The 17,589-nt window shown below is 39.6% G+C and overlaps 1 protein-coding gene across 2 annotated transcripts in view; it reads right to left on the bottom strand.

Moving 5' to 3' along the window:
- Positions 1 to 17,589, bottom strand: part of LOC103277261 (probable ubiquitin carboxyl-terminal hydrolase FAF-X) — a 37,227-nt gene that overhangs the window by 4,469 nt on the left and 15,169 nt on the right. Inside the window, exons 6-16 of one of the 2 annotated variants that reach the window (XM_021707348.1) lie at positions 16,490 to 16,631; positions 14,667 to 15,420; positions 14,039 to 14,162; positions 13,147 to 13,372; positions 12,229 to 12,358; positions 10,475 to 10,660; positions 8,998 to 9,218; positions 8,827 to 8,915; positions 3,584 to 3,740; positions 3,214 to 3,426; positions 2,270 to 2,365 (exon numbers count right to left, since the gene is read on the bottom strand). In XM_021707348.1, coding sequence (XP_021563023.1) covers positions 2,270 to 2,365; positions 3,214 to 3,426; positions 3,584 to 3,740; positions 8,827 to 8,915; positions 8,998 to 9,218; positions 10,475 to 10,660; positions 12,229 to 12,358; positions 13,147 to 13,372; positions 14,039 to 14,162; positions 14,667 to 15,420; positions 16,490 to 16,631 — 2,338 coding nt within the window. Of the gene's footprint in view, positions 1 to 2,269; positions 2,366 to 3,165; positions 3,427 to 3,583; positions 3,741 to 8,826; positions 8,916 to 8,997; positions 9,219 to 10,474; positions 10,661 to 12,228; positions 12,359 to 13,146; positions 13,373 to 14,038; positions 14,163 to 14,666; positions 15,421 to 16,489; positions 16,632 to 17,589 lie in introns of both variants that reach the window. The other variant, XM_021707349.1, reaches the window with a different exon arrangement.

The following is a 17,589-nucleotide window of genomic DNA, read 5'->3' as shown; positions in this document are numbered from 1 at the left end:
TGAGCAGAAGGATTGCCGGAGCCCAGCAGGCGAGGCTGCAGTGGCCGGGAGCAGCCACTGCACTCCGATCTGGGTGACAGAGTGAGACTCCAACTCAAACAAAACAAAACAAAACAAAAAAACATATGTGCTTTCTCAGGGATGAAGAAAGTTAACTTTTCTCTTTGTGGATTTGGCTCGTTATCTTTTTGTTTATTTATTTATTTATTTTTTGAGTTGGAGTCTCACTCTGTCGCCCAGAGTGGAGTGGCTGCTCCCAGCCACTGCAGCCTCGATCTGCTGGGCTCCGGCGATCCTTCTGCCTCAGTCTTCCAAGTAGCTGGAATTACAGGCACACGCTACCACGTCCGGCTGATTTTTTTGATTTATTGTAGAGATGAGGTCTCCCCAAGTTGCCCAAGCGGGTCTCGAACCCGCGGACTCAGGCAATCCACTCACCTCAGCCTCCCAAAGCATGGGATTACAGGCTGAGCCACCGAGCCTGGCTTCATTATCTTTTTTTTTTTTTTTGAGTTGAAGTCTCACTCTTGTCACCCAGACTGGAGTGCAGTGGCCGCTCCCAGCCACCGCAGCCTCAACCTGCTGGGCTCCGGCGATCCTTCCACCTCAGCCTTCCAAGTAGTCGGAATTACAGGCATGTGCTATCACGCCCGGCTGATTTTTTGATTTATTGTAGAGATGAGGTCTCGCTGCCCAGGCGGGTCTCGAACCCGTGGGCTCAGGCAATTCACTCACCTCAGCCTCCCAAAGGTGCGGGATTACAGGCTGAGCCACCGAGCCCAGCTCATTATCTTTTTAAATGAACCTTACAGGGCTCTCATTTTTCTGTACATGGCCATCAGCCGAGCCAAGATTTTAGGCTTACTTTCTATAATTTGCATGATGAAAATAAGTATGATGAATGTATACTTCCTACTTATTCAGTACGCTTCTATTTATACCTTGAAATATAAGAATGCCATAAACCATGTTTCTCAAAGTATAGTTTCCTGACTACCAGCAGCAGCAGCACTTGGGAACTTGTTAGAAATGTAGACTTTTGGTAGGGTGTAGTGACTCAGCCTGTATTCCTAGCACTTTTGGGAGGCCGAGGCAAGAGGACTTGCCTGAGCCTGGGGATTCAAGACCAGCCTGGACAACTTGGTGAGACCTCATTTCTACAATAAATCACAAAAACCAGCCAGGCATGTGCCTGTAGTTCCAGCTACTTGGAAGGCTCAGGCAGAAGAATTGCCTAAACCCAGCAGGTCAAGGTTGCAGTGGCCATGAGCGTGCCCCGCTGCACTCCAGCCTGGGTGACAAGAGTGAGATGTCAACTCAAAACAAACAAAAAACCACAGTTTTTCCAGTCCCATGCAGACCTATGGAATAAGACACTCTGGGGTAGGGTCCAGCAATATGCTCAAACAAGACCTGCAGGGGATTCTGATGCTTCTGATACTCAAATCTGAGTACCACTGCCTCAAAAAAATCTGTCTTAGGCTGGGTGTAGTGGCTCATGCACATAATCCTAGAACTCTGGGAGGCTGAAGTGGGAGGATCACTTTAGCTCAGGAGTTTGAGACCAGTCTAGACAACACAGTGAGACGTTTACGCTACCCAAAAAAAAAAAAAAAAAGGAGCCAGGTGTGGTGGCACATGCCTGCAATCCCAGCTATGTGGGTGGGAGGCTGATGTGAGCTGTGATGGTGCCACTGCACTCCAGCCTGGGCAACAGAGTAAGACTCCAAGTCAAAAGAAAAAAAAATCCAACTTAGTAAAATCTGGTTTGTAGAAAGGAAAAGTTCTCATTTATAATATTTCTTCATCTAATCATCTAATTTCTTTTATTAACTTTATACTTAATCACTTTGGAACCCTGTTTTTCCAATAATTTTTACTGTTGCTAAAACCTGTGGCTAAGTAACCAAGAACCTCCTATGCCATTGTTATATCTTTATGTCTTTAAACTCCATTTGCATACTTAGCATAATAGGAAATGCACCATAATCCTTTGCACTAAACAACAATTATCATTTTACGTTGACATGAATTCTCACAGTTTTACTAACTACAACTACTAGCACAAGATAGACACATACCTGACAAGGACAAATACCACAAGGGTAAGTCCAGACATGCTATGCCACGCTGTTGTATGACCCCACTCCAACCATTTCTCTTCTGACCATGCCTACAAAGCTAGTCTAGAAAATACTTCTACTGTTTTGTAGTTGGAACAAAAACAATTAGTTCTAGAGGATCAAAAGACAAGCTGCCTCCTATTTACCTGTTGATACTGAGATCCAGGTGAATGAGGGTACAATGGGGCATCTTCAGGCAGAGGCGACTCATGCTCATCTGGGGCATCTTGGTCATCTGGTTCCTAATTTTGAATATTTAAATATAAAGAATTATGTAGGCAATTCAAGTTTGTTAACTTCTTCTATTTGAAATAAACTTTTAAAACCCATAATACTGATCCCTTAACAACTTTTCTTTTACTGCAGAAAAACAAATTAAAGAAATTAGAGCCAGGCTCAGTGGCTCAGCTTGTAATCCCACACTTTGGGAGGCTGAGGTGAGTGGATTGCCTGAGCCCATGGGTTCAAGATCCACCTGGGTAACTTGGCGAGACCTCATCTCTACAATAAATCAAAAAATTAGCTGGGCATGGTAGCGCGCGCCTGTAGTTCCAGCTACTTGGAAGGCTGAGGCGGAAGGATAGCTGGAGCCCAGGAGATCGAGGCTGCGGTGGCCGGGAGTGTGCCACTGCCCTCCAGCCTGGGCAACAGAGTGAGACTCCAACACAAAAAAACAAAACAAAACAACAACAAATAACTAGCTGGGCGTGGTAGTGCACGCCTGTAGTTCCGGCTACTTGGAAGGCTGAGGCGGAAGGATCGCTGGAGCCCAGCAGGTCGAGACTGCGGTGGCTTGGGAGCGTGCCACTGCACTCCCATCTGGGTGACAGAGTGAGAATCCAACTCAAAAAAACCCTAAATTGGATTCTCTTAGAAATACTACAGTTCAGGCAATTTCACAGAAATTTCTCCAAAACAAGGCTCCCTCATTAGCGTAACACAACACATAGTAAACATTAAAAAAAAAACCACCCAAGCTTCAACATGATTTTTAAATACTATAATTAATACATTAACACTGGCCTATAAAGTAAAGATTTACTTTGCTCTCTTCCATTTCTATCTGCTGCACACTGGTGGCTTTTTTTACCTCCTCTGGACAGAGTTCACAAGCTTTTGCAAGTGTCATCCTAGCACTATGTGATCTCTCCAAGAAATAACCATTTGATGTTTCATTGCTTTGTACAGGGGGAGACCAATTGTTGTAAGTATACTGAGGATTGCCAGTATACGGTCTTCTTTCAAGTTCATCTCCAAGCCATTCCACTGCCCAGGTCCACTTTCTTTTAAGATCTCCGTTGCTCTTCAAAAGAAATAAAACCATATATGTAAGAGGATTCGGAACACTTCAAAGTTAACTTAAAATGACGACTGCAAATGTTCATAATTTTCTTCTTTTAAAACAGAATCCATAATTATGATAAGATTTCTAAAAATTCTAAGAACTTTAAAACCCGTACCTGAAGGATCTGATAAGCAACCGGACAATTACTAAACAGAGCTACCATACATTTTATACATTGGTATGCTCTTTTTTGATAGTGATTCTTAGAGCGCTGGATTGTGTCAAACAGCCCATCTCGGTCATCCGGAATTCCTTTCAGTGCATTATGAATTCTGAAAGAGAATCAAATACAAAATAAAAACTTATAACACTAGCTAAGGTTTATTAAATGCCTATTATGTGCCACTCAATAAATGTCTCTGATTTAGTCATTTAATCTAACGTTAGACAGTAGGTACTATTATTTAACCTAACAAATGAGAAAATGGGCACAGAACCACACAGCTTGTCAAGGTTATACAGCAGCTTAGTGGTCTGATTTCAGAGTCTGCATTCTTATCGACTTATTACCAATCCAAGATGATTCTGCTATGTAGGCAATTTAAATACATTACCAGAAGTGAATTCAGGACACTCAAAGTAATGCAAACTTTAAAAAAGTTAACATGAAGCCGGGTTCGGTGGCTCAGCCTGTAATCCCGTGCCTCTGGGAGGCTGCGGTGAGTGGATTGCCTGAGCCCGCGGGTTCGAGACCCGCCTGGGCAGGCGAGACCTCATCTCTCCAATAAAATTAAAAAAAAAAAAAAAATTAGCTGGGCGTGGTAGTGCGCGCCTGTAATTCCGGCTACTCGGAAGGCTGAGGCAGAAGGATCACCGGAGCCCAGCAGGTCGAGGCTGCGGTGGCCGGGAGCAGCCACTGCACTCCAGTCTGGGCGACAGAGTGAGACTCCAACTCAAATAAATAAAAATAAAAAAATAAAAAAAGTTAACATGGAAGGCTGAGGCAGAAAGATCGCCGGAGCCCAGCAGGTCGAGGCCGCAGTGGCCGGGAGCTGCCACTGCTCTCCAGTCTGGGCAACAGAGTGAGACTCCAACTCAAAAAAAAAAAAAAAAGTTAACTAATAGCTAAGTTTACAACTGCTGGGGTTGAGATTAATTTGCTTTAATTCAATTTCTTTTATAAAACAGCATTTCTGAAGGTAAATTAGTGTCCAGTGACATAATTTGGAAGTACAGAATACATCTGTATGCTAATGAGAATACATGGCAGGTAAAGCAGTTTTCACAGGCAATAGTACAATTTGGCTGACTTGCTAATAAAATAAGATTTCATTTCAGCTCCTGCCAAACTGCAACAGAATAATATATAGCCAACTATTTCCTGTTCTTCCTCAAAATAACCAATTTTAAAAATGATTGGAATGGCAAAAACATGCCTTGTTCCTTTTGTGTTAAAAACATTACTCAGCTGGGCGTGGTAGCTCACTTTGGGAGGTGGAGGCGAGAGGACTGCGTGAGCCCAGAGGTTTGAGACCAGCCTCGGCAACTTGGCGAGACCTCATCTCTACAATAAATAAAAAAATAGGCCAGGCATGGTGGTGCACACCTGTGGTTCCAGCTACTTGGAAGGGTGAGGCAGAAGGATCACCTGAGCCCAGTAGATCAAGGCTGCAGTGGCTGTGAGCTTGTCACTGCATGCCAGCCTGGGGGATTTGTCACTGCACTCCAGCCTGGGGGATAAAGTGAGACTGACTCAAAAACAAAAAACAAACAAAAAAAATTGTCGGTACATAAAATGTAACACGTATCTCCATATAATGGAAAAATTAACTAAAAAAGAATATAGTACTGACATATGCTTTAATATGCATGAACCTTGAAAACATTATAAAGACAAAAAAGACACATAATATATGATTATATCTTTATGAAATGTCCAGAATAGGCAAATTCAGAGAGACAGACAAGGTTGCCAGGAGCTGGAAAGAAACAGACAGTGACTGCTTAATTGGGTAGAGGGTTTCCTTTTGGGGTAATGAAAATGTACTGGAACCAGATAGTGGTAATGGCTATACAACATTGCGAATTTCCTAAAAGGCACAGGACTATACACTTTAAAATGGTTGATTTTATGTTATGTAAATTTTACTTCAGTAAAATAAACAAAAAAAACCAACCCTGAATACTCAGAATTGAAAGATGCTTATGTACACTACATGCTTTACATGTTCCAATTCAAAAAGCAAGACATTTTTCTCTCCACTATATGCATGTATAAAACCTGTTTTGTTTGTAAATCATTACTTCAGCAATTTTGCTAAATTTAATCATTTCAGAAAAATCAACCACGTACAGGCCTCTTGCTGTTTAGTCTGAAACACTGCATGTAGACTGTTTTTACCTTCAGTTATGTCAAGTTACAATGAAGTGCTAAATCATTATTTCTGCTCTACCATGTTTTCTACCCATTAGTATCAACTGTTTTCAAATGCCATTTTAATTAATATTTTATTTGCCTGCTTTGTTACCTGATGCTTAGCAGTGCTGGGCATATGACAGACACTCCATAAGTATTGAACACTGTTTACTGAATGAACTAAGAGGGCACTATGAGAAAATTATTTCCAAGTGTAGGCCAGTGATTCACAATAATATCTTACTAATCGGATCACATGAAATTCAATATCCCATATTTAATCCAGCAGCACATATGTCTCTGCCATTATCACTTGCTCTAATAAAAAAGGCTCTAAGATTTGACCAACTAGTTTCAAGCTATAAATGCTTACGATATTTTAAAAAAGAAAATAGTAAAAGTTAGATTTGATTAAATAAGCTCTGAGAAAAGTTTCAAAGTCTGACTATACTGAGAAGGGCACTGCTGAATACTGCCTGAGATAAATGACTATACTTGGGAACTACTATATTTTGTGCCTCATAAAAACTAATTTTTGATTTAATGCTATTTTTCCAGTATTAATATGTCTGCTTGAAATTGATGATGCAGCCGGGCTCGGTGGCTCAGTCTGTAATCCCGTGACTTTGGGAGGCTGAGGTGAGTGGAATCCCTGAGCCCACGGGTTTGAGACCCACCTGGGCAACTTGGCGAGGTCTCATCTCTACAATAAATCAAAAAATTAGCCGGGCGTGGTAATGCACGCCTGTAATTCCAGCTACCTGGAAGGCTGAGGCAGAAGGATTGCCGGAGCCCAGCAGGCGGAGGCTGCGGTGGCCGGGAGCGGCCACTGCACTCCAGTCTGGGTGACAGAGTGAGACTCCAACTTAAAAAATAAAATAAAATCGATGATGATAAATTTGAAGATAATTTGAAAATACTAATTTGTGAATTCTGGCATTTGCAATCCTCACTAAAACTCCATATTATAACTTCTCTTTAAGCATTTTGTTATAGAACTTGTTTTCGAGTTTGTTTCATTACAGTGACAGATGGGAGGCAATCTGCTATACAAGTTATGAATTTTTCCCAAAATAAACTATTATATTATCTTCCACGTGGGAAGGAAAGTTAGAAAACTTGGCAGAGTTGTCAACTAATTCTATAATTTATCATCAACTATATGATTCATGGGATTAAAGATATTATATTAAACATGTACTACCAAAAAAAATTAATTCTGGGGGAAGTTTGGGGGCCAGTTAACCTAGATAACCTCAGTTCTTAGAAAAAAAAAATATTAGCATGCTGAAACTTCTCATATACTAAAAAGTTAAGTATAATTGATCATCTCATTATTCTTTAATTCTGTATTTGTGAATTTCCTTACTTCCTAAACTTCATTGGTCATCTGTGAACACGTGCAGAATAGCAAAACTCTCAAATTGTCCAACACAAACATTCCTAGCTAAAGTCCAACAAAGTGACACTCTGCCTTGTTCAGCTTAAACTGTAAACAAGTATCCTTCTTTGCAGTCTATTTACTGCCACATTTTTTGGTTTTTTTTTTGAGTTGGAGTCTCACTCTGTCGCCCAGACTGGCGTGCAGTGGCCGCTCCTGGCCACTGCAGCCTTGACCTGCTGGGCTCCGGTTATCCTTCCTCCTCAGCCTTCCGAGTAGCTGGAACTACAGGTGTGCGCTACCACACCCGGCTAATTTTTTGATTTATTGTAGAGATGAGGTCTCACCAAGTTGCCCAGGCGGGTCTCGAACCTGCGGGCTCAGGCAATCCACTCACCTCAGTCCCCCAAAGCGCGGGATTACAGGCTGAGCCACCAGGCCCGGCTTACTGTCACATTTTTAACATATTTGCACTTTTGTTGGTGATTTCATGTTTAAAATGGTCCCCAAGTGTATAATGCTGAAATGCTATCTGGTGTTCCTAAATATCAGAAGGCTATGATGAATCCTGGGAGAACCTGTGCTGATAAGCTTAGTTCAGGCCTAAGTTATAGAGTTGAGAGCTTAATGTGTTAATGATTCAATATGTGTTAAGTAAGATGACTTTAATCAGAAACACATAAAAAAGGTTATGGGCTGGGCAAAGTGATTGGCCTGTAATCCCAGTGCTTTAGGAGGTTGAGGTGGGAGAATTGTTTGAGGCCAGGAGTTCAAAACAAGCCAGGGCAACACAGGGAGACCCCCTATCTACCAAAAACAAACAAACAAACAAAAAAACCTCAACAAAAACAAAACAAAACAAACAAAAAATCCCAGCCAGGCTCGGTGGCACATGCCTATAGTCCCAGCTACTTGGGAGGCTGAAACAGGAATATTGCCTGAGTCCAGGAGTTTGAGGTTACGGTAAACTAAGGTCTCATCACTGCACTCTAGACTGGGTGACAGAGCAAGCCTCCATCTCCAAAAAATAAATAAAAACTCCCCAAACAAGGTTATATATTGACTGCCTGATGAAAATTTAAATAGAAGTTTGCAGAAACCTAACCCCGTATTTCCTTCTAGGCACAGTGGTTCAGTATTTGCTAACTAAGTGTTTGTGGTGACTCTATAGAATATACCATAGTAAAGGAAACTGACTGTACTTACATAGGAACTATTTTTAGATTCTCACACTTCATTTAACGAATGGCTACTTCATGTTACTAATCCTAAAACTACCGTTTAAATCCTAAAATAACCCTAGGGAATCATTAGTGAAACTCAAATATTTACCAAAAGCCTATGCTGGTTTTCCCTTAAATTAAAAAAAAAAACAAATTCAAAAGAGAAAAGTATATTAATTATGAACTTGGGTAACAGGAGAAAATAAAAAAATTAAATAAAATTATAAGTGTGTGTGTGTGGGGAGACTTGTTATTTCCCCTTGTCCTAAGTTTTTGCTTAAGATAAAATATTCACTAGGAACTCCGAGATGAAAAAATAAAGTGGTGACTGTCAATCTCAGTTATTCTAACATCTGGGCAAGTCTAATTATTTACAGTAACAAAACAAGAGTGTCTACCTGTGAGTCTGCCAGGAGTCCTCAATCAGTAAGATTTGCAAAAGCAGATCCAAGTAGGGCCGCAGTTCATAGGTATAGGAATATGCAATCTAAAAACAGGTAAATGGTGAATAACTTAAAGGAATAACAAATCAAATTATAGAGACATGTAAATCTTTGTTTTCCTTTAACCTGCCAGAGAAGTTCACTGAGGACTGTAGATGAGAACTGAGGATTCTCCCAGCAGCAAAAACGAAGCAATTTGACAGTTTCCTCTGAGTTACTGCAGTCTTCAATGATTTTCTTCACATAACTTGTTCTCACAAATAAAATGTCTGCCACATTCTGCTGAATTGGCATTATAGGTTGTGATAAATTAGGATCACCAAAAGGATTGGGAAGAGGAGGATTACCTAGAATACAGATTTGTCATCAATAAAAAATGAGTAAGTTTTTCCACAATAACAATACACAGCTTCCACCATAGTGAATAGCCTATTAATTTTTTATTTTAGGAAAAAACCATTTGGCTGGGTGTAGTGGCTCATGCCTGTAATCCCAGCACTTTGAGAGGCAGAGGTAAGAGGACTGCCTGAGTCCAATGGTCTGAAACCAGCCTGGGCAAGTTTGGGAGACCCTGTCTTTACAATAAAAAAAAATTAGCCGGGCATGGTGGCATGTGCCTATAGTTCCAGTTACTTGGAAGGCTAAGACGGAAGGATCGCCTGAGTCCAGTAGGTCAAGGCTGTGTTAGCCAAGATCGTGCCACTACACTTCAGCCTGGGCGACAGAGTAAGACTCCTATTAAAAAACAAAACAAAACAAAAAACTGATGCCTGGGTATTGTGGCTCACACCTGTAATCCCAGCACTTTGGGAGGCTGAGGTGGGAGGATCACTTGAGGCCAGGAATTCAAGAGTAGCCAGAGCCTCAGAGTGAGATCCTATCTCTACAAAAAATAGAAACTAACACTGTAAATCAAGTTTCCTAAGCACAATGAAGTAATATCATGCATTACAATGATCAGAAATACCAAGATGATAACATGTAAAATTTATTTTTTTCAATCTTATTTTTTAGAGTCAGTCTCACTCTGTCACCCAGGCTGGGTGCAATGGTGCGATCACAGCTCACTGCAGCCTCAACCTCCTGGGCTTATTTTAGGGGATCCTTCCACTTCAGCGTCTCAAGGAGCTGAGACCACAAGTGCGTGCTACCACTCCTGGCTAATTTTTTGTTTTACCTTTTTGTAAAGACGAGGTCTCACTATGTTTGTTGCCTAGGCTTGTCTTGAACTCCTGGGTTCAAGGAATCCTCCTGCCTCAGCCTCTCAAAGTGCTGAGATTATAGGCATGAGACACCACATCCAGCCAAAATGCAAAATTTAAATGTCAACACTGACACTTAACTATACAAAAAGTTAATTCTTAAACTACTTCATAAGCATGGTATCAAACCCGGAAACAAGTGGACAGAAAAAGGATCACCATTAATCATATGAGAAAGGCCTAGGACTCAAAACATTATAATATCAGAATATTCCAAAAACACAATTCCTGAATTCAGATTCCGATTTTGCACTTGAACATATTCAGACCATGTAATCAAGTACTATGTAAGCCCAGCAGTATTTTAAAACTACTGTAAAAAACAGAGTATTCAACTTTACCATTGATTGAAGACTGCATTCTTGATGAGACATTGCAACAGCGAATCAGCTGTGACACTACTGAGTATAATTTGCCCAATTCAGCATACTGATATTTAATTGGAGGACCTGGACCTTCATCCAAAGACACAAGCATAAAGGTAGCAGGTACACTCAATTTCAGAAGCTGTGTTTTCTCTGCCACACCTACAACGAAGGAATGAAAAAGGAGAGAAGCAGGAAAAGGGTCAGAAAAATTAGGACGGCAAAGGCTCTGTGAATAAAAAAGGTAACTATACAAAATATTTTCCATTTAACCAGAATAGAAAACTTACCCACTGAGTATAATTAAAGTACTAAAATTGTTAAAAAGTAATCATGACTATGACATTTCTTTTTTTTTTATTTTTTTTTTGAGTTGGAGTCTCACTCTGTCACCCAGACTAGAGTGCAGTGGCCACTCCCGGCCACCGCAGCCTGAACCTGCTGGGCTCCAGCGATCCTTCCGCCTCAGCCTTCCAAGTAGCTGGAACTACAAGCGCGCACTACCACGCCTGGCTAAGTTTTTGATATATTGTAGAGATGAGGGCTTGCCAAGTTGCCCAGGCGGGTCTCGAACCCACAGGCTCAGGCAATCCACTCACCTCAGTCTCCCAAAGCGTGGGATTATAGGCTGAGCCACCGAGCCCGGCTTGACTATGACATTTCAATCATACTTTGCCACCATAAGGAGAGGAACACTTTCTATGGCCTGGAGAGTCTAAAAGGGACTAACCTAGATTGTAACCCTTATTGTTAAGAATTTTTTTATAAACTGCGTGCCTCTTTTTTTCCCTCTACAGCCAAACTTTTTAAAAAATGATACCTACACATTTGGTCTACTTTCTCATTTTCTACTCCTCAGCCCACCTTAATTTGGTTTCTGTCCCTCTTCATAGTATAAAGCTTAGGAGCAGTTCTCAAATTGTACCTACTTCCTTCCTTCTTAAATTCCTAATTTTCTTTCTACTTCTTGGTCTTGTTAGTCCTCCTTCCCCTATTCTCTTTTTTTTTTTTTTTTTTTTGAGTCGGAATCTCACTCTGTCACCCAGACTGGAGTGCAGTGGCCGCTCCTCCGGCGATCCTTCCACCTCAGCCTTCCGAGTAGCCGAAATTACAGGCATGCGCTACCACACCCGGCTGATATTTTGATTTATTGTAGAGATGAGGTCTCGCCTGCCCAGGCGGGTCCTGAACCCACAGGCTCAGGCAATCCACTCACCTCAGCCTCCCAAGGCGCAGGATTACAGGCTGAGCCACCGAGGCCAGTCTTCCCCTATCTCTTAAAAAACTGCTTCTCATTTCCCTAGATGGTCAAGCTCACTCTCGTGGCTTTAAAGTTCTTGGTATTTTCATCCAGATGATTCAAAAATATTTCCAGACAGTGTATCTTACTGTTCTACTGGATATCTCCATTTGGGTGTCACACAATTCATTTATCCAAACAGAACTCATCTTTCTCCCTATACATATTTTTCCTACTGGTTTTCCCCTCAGTAAATGGCACCACTGTCCCCTCAGTTGCTCAAGTTGGAATCCCGGGCATCATTCTTCACATCTCTTCTCCGACACCTCCTCTGAAAATCCAATCACCACACCCACTGACTCTTTTAGAAAAAGTAGCACAATCTGTCCACTAGTTTCTATTTTAGACCAGGTTATATTCCATCACATGACCTAAATTACTTCACCATTTAATACACTAAAACAGAATTATGAAAAACTTAAATTCTTACCTAAATTGGCATACATTACAAACAGGTTGAAATACTGCTGTAAATGACGCCCATGCTCTGAAACTTCCCTTCTCAAGAGATTTAGTACTGCTCTTAGTAAGTGATCACTCAAGCTTAAGTTGTCATAAGCCTGTGAAGAATAAGCAACAGGTATGATGCAGGTATGATATAATTCTGTTTGCACAAAAGACATGTACATATATATGTTGAAAATGGGCATACATTTATGGAAGGACTGATCACACAAACTACTAAAAAAGGGTTGCTTCTTGGGAAAGGAAATGAAGATCTGAGGTAGATTTCATTGTAAGTACTTCACGTAATTTTTTAAAAATTGAAACTCTACTAAAAAAAGTTTAAAATTGAAAAAATCTACTTAGCCGTGAGTTTACAATTAAGTATGCAACTGAATGGGAAAATTTTCCTCATATTTTTAAAGAACCAATTATCACTATTATTGGTATGCAGTAATTTTTTTAAAAATAGGGTTTCATTCTGTCACCAAGGCTAGAGCACAGTGGTATGATCATAGCTCACTGTATCCTTGAACTCCTGGGCTCAAGCAATCCTCCTGGCTCTGCCTCCTGAGTAGGTAGGAGTACAGACGTGTGCTATCATACCTGGAAAATTTAAAAATTTTTTTGTAGAGACAGGAGTCTCGCTTTACTGCCAAGGCTGATCTTGAGAACTCTTGGCCTCAAGTGATCCTCCTGCCTTTGGCCTTCCAAAGTGCTTGAATTACAGGCATAAGCCATCATGCCTGGTCCTCCAGTAATTTTAATGAAAATCACAGATTGTATGTGCGTATATATGTTAGGTAAACATATCAAACAGAACCACACGTTTGTGATTTCAACTTTCAGGAAACACCATTTATTTGTAAGTATTTAATTATCAGAAAGAAAGTTGTGCAATTACCTGACTAGAAGGTCCAGGAGATGCAAAAGGTGAAGGACATGGCCCATCTTGTAAGGAAAAATGTGCGATAAAAACTATAAGTTTTGCAAATGCACCCCTCACTTCTGCACTAGGGCACTCCAAAAGGTATTCGGAGAAGCGATTTGAAACATTAAAAAGGACATTATGAGCAAACCAAAAACGTACATTCTTGCTATGACGAAGGAGAACACACAATGCATCATACCTAAAACAAAACAAACAATCTATGACTACCAAAGTTCATTAATTTCTTTCCTATAGTAAAAGGATGGATCTCCACGAACCAAAAAAGGACAAAAACCTTTTCTTACTGCAAGAAAGAGAACCAGCAATGGTTGTTTCTTGCATAAAACTTTAAAGTAATAGATAAATATTATGACTTGATCTATTCTCACAGAGTTACAAAATAGGAAAAAGCTTGTACTGTCCTCTAAAAATGCATTACCAGACTCTTCCTAGGTTCAATGACAAATTTACTTCTGCATAAGAAAGAAATTATTAAAACAAGGTATTATAATGGCCCCTATATTTTTATAATTAGAGACTTAAGAGAACCATTTAAATTTGTTTACCCTTTTAATCTATGTCAGAATTCAATCTAGGAAGCTAAAACCTAATCATTTCATTTTGTAATCTTTGGCATAGGATGATCGAGGTAATAGGAGCAGAAGTCAGTTTCGGACTAACCAAAGGCCAAGTTTAGACTAAGTACTATTTTATTATGCTTTCTCTCACTATTGTATCTAAGAGTTTTTTATTTTGCATTCCTAACTTGAAACAAGATTTTCATGGTTAGGAAAAAATAAAGCAGTCTATTGAAGAACCAAACCAAATATTAGTGTAATAGAAATGAAAATCCAAAGCAACATACCAATCACTGGCAGAGCCACGGACTATTTTCTTTGTGTGAAATCCTGTAGTAAAGAGGAACCTAGCAGCAAGTTGAATACTGATCATAGTGATTTCTTCTGCTTCAGGTAATAGGTGATCCTGACCTATAAATGAAATGCAGATATTAAAAAAAGAAAATCAAACAAATTTCTATTTTCAAGTCACTTTTTCAAACAAGTCTGCATTTTCACTAATTTTGAGAAGTCCTAAATGTGTTCCCCTTCTCAGGCTACTTATGAAATAATTCTTATTCCCAATTCCAGCAGCTCAGCATAGTACATTTCAAACTAATAAATGAGTTAAAAAACAAACTGTTAAATAAAAGCTCTTGTTTCCAAACAGTAGACCATTCACGTGTAATACTCACTCTATTTTATTTTTGAGAAAGCAGGATACATTGAAAGAATAGAGAAGCTCCCACCAGTGGGAGGGGACCCGAAGGGGTTGCCCTGTAATACTCATTTTAAATGTGACTTCAAAATAACCAAAAGCAAAAAAATTAGGACCATTAAAAGTTAAAAAACTAATTTTATGAACTTAAACATGTTAGTGCCTACTAAGAAACAGTATTAAAAATTATTACTAAGAAGTTAAACTCTTGAACTTACCTGGAGGAGGGTTTAAGTAAACACCATTACATGTAAGCAGTTTTTTCATAAACTGAAAATACTCCAAACTGTACTGCATTCGGTTATGCATGAATTGTACATTCTGTTTCCGTACACTTCTCTCAATGGCTGATGGCATAATGATCTGATGAGGTCTCGTGGTGACAGCAAGCTCCGATATATATCTTATCAACTCATTATCTTGGTCTATTGTGTCCATTCGTTCATAAAAGAGTATATAAGCATTCCACCACCTTTTCTGGCGCCTATATGACATGCGCTTCATCATGTGATCAAATACTTCTCCCATGTACTCTCCACCAAAACACTGGTTTTTCATTTCTTCATCGTCATCCATTTTACACTCTGTTACATCACCATCATCAAATTTATACCAGCGATTCCTCTCACCATCTCCACCATTCCTTTGAATAATGTAAGAATAGTAATGTCCTCCACTTGCTTGACCGCTGTGTACGAGCACACCCACAAGTCTGTATTTTGTGCTTCCTGTTGTCTCACTTTCAGACTGCTCATTCTGTTGTATCAATTGACTCTCTGGGTTTACATTATCTCTTTCCAGCTTTGCAACACCTGCAACTGTGTAAGGTTCCATGTCTAGCTCTCGGGGAAATTCAAAATAATCATTGAACTTGATTGCACATTCTCTTTCCCAATCATAGTCAAATCGTTTTAGTTGGATAGCAAGAACAGGAGGTAATTTTTTAATCAGCAAGCGCTTTACGGTATCAACCTAAAATAAACAAAGAAAGTTACCGGATGTCTTCTTATAATTCACTGCAAAAAAAGCAAGCAAAGAAAAAAACAAAACTTATACAAACTCTTAAGACTTATCTGAATTTGTAAGTGTAAACAAACACATGATAATGAACATAAGGTAATTCTGTCACAGTTGATTTGAATGTTAACTAAAACTAATATAGAAATGGCCTATGCCATTTGTTACAAACGGCAATTTGCTGCCTGGTTTCTATACCGTCACTGCAATTCAACCATCGTCACAAGTAGTAACGTATTCTTACAACCTTCTCACGCAGGTACTACTGAACCTTAAAGATGAGGATTAGGAGTCACAGAGCTGTTAAGATGCTTGCCTCAAGTCTCAGAGTGGTGAGTGAAAGAGAATATGGTGTTACAGCCCACGATCTCAATCTCTAGACTATAATACTGATCTAAGGTGGTGTGTAAGGTCAAAACAACACAAGTGACTCTGAGGTGAGAAGGCTGGGGAGCCCAAGAAGATACACCTTATTTACTATTTGTGTATGTTAATCATCTTTCCCAAAAGCTGCTAAAAAGTTCCACAGATAAAAACTAATCAGGTGGGTCTAAAAAAATCTGATCCAAATGGTTTAACAACACAGGTGGTAATAGAAATCTTATGTGGTAATATAAACTAACAGCTTCAGCAATTTTTGAGGTCTAAACAAGTGACCCTGGACATGAGGAGAAATGGTTTCCTCTATCAGTTCTATAGCACTGACAGGTTCAATAGCAGTTTATTTCTTGGTAGAGATGTAAAATGTCTGTGTAGCTTATATAAGAAAATGACATTCAAGCTATTATAACTTCTAAAATTATTCACTTATTTACCTGTTTTCCCTAGCCCCTCTGGCACTACGTAATCTTCTTTCCTTGACAAATCTTTAAATTAGATATCATCTTGACTACCTCTCTGCTACTACTATAACAAAGCAGGCTAGAGAATAAAGAGGCTGCATTCTGAGGATGAACAAAAGCAACCAACTTCTTCCAAACCCACTAAATGTAATCATAATTATGTTAAACAAGTGAACCCATACCTTTTTATTGCACTTTTCACAATGATACGCATTTGCACCTTCTAGTAAATCTCCTTTGACATATTGTTCCAAAGAATCAACAAGATTTTGGTGATTTCTAATGTCTACGTTTAAAGTCGTAAAAGATTCTTCACATTCGTACCTAAAGACATTTAAGCAATGATCAAAAAGGATCTATCTCTTGTTTTTCAAAACATTTTATTTAGTTATAGACTTAATGAAAACTACCTGGTTATATTTATTATACAATAGGAAATACACAAGTCATAGAATGTTACCAATAAATGACTATTGACTTAGTCAAGATTATAAGGCAAAATGGTGTTTTAAAGTTGAATCTGTCTGGGCTCACAGCTTAAGCTCTTTATAGTCTATCTACTATGCTGCTTCCAGTGTTAACTCTTTAGACGGTAATTCATGCCAAGGTCAAAGCATTAACTTATTAAATCCTAAAGAGAGTATTTTACACTATTTTAAAATTTTATTTTATTTTAGAGACAGGGTCTCTAAAATCTGTTGCCCAGGCTAGAGTACAGTGTGTGATCACAGCTTATTGCGGCCTCAAACTCCTGGGATCAACTGATCCTTCTGCCTCAGCCTCCCAAGTAGCTGGGACTACAGGCACATGCCTACACACAGAGCTAATTAATTTACTTTGTCTTATTTTTTTGTAGAGATGGGCACTCGCTTTGTTGCCCAGGCTAGTCTTAAATTCCTGGTCTCAAGCAGTTCCTCCCAAAGTGCTGGGCTTAGAAGCCCACACTTGGTCTGGATATTTTGAACTGTTAATGGGCTGAATTTTAAAACGTTCTTCCTTTTCTGTAGTGGAAATTACTAAAGCACATGTTGGAACTCACACAACTGAGTAGGGGATAAGCAATCTAAGTAGAAGCCAGAATCTAAGACTATGGTAATTTTATACCAAAGGGATTTTTCGATTTCTGATAAGACATATTCATAAATTCAGAACATGGGAGGTGGGAAATACATTCTCAACCATTAAATTCATTCATTCAGCCGGGCTCGGTGGCTCAGCCTGTAATCCCACGCCTTTGGGAGGCTGAGGTGAGTGGACTGCCTGAGCCCGTGGGTTTGAGACC

Source organism: Carlito syrichta, unplaced genomic scaffold, assembly GCF_000164805.1.
Source record: "Carlito syrichta isolate Samal-C Ts95f unplaced genomic scaffold, Tarsius_syrichta-2.0.1 Scaffold316822, whole genome shotgun sequence".
NCBI lineage: Eukaryota > Metazoa > Chordata > Mammalia > Primates > Tarsiidae > Carlito > Carlito syrichta.
The sequence above is the reverse complement of the archived record's forward strand: the minus strand, read 5'-3'. Positions and strand labels throughout refer to the sequence as shown.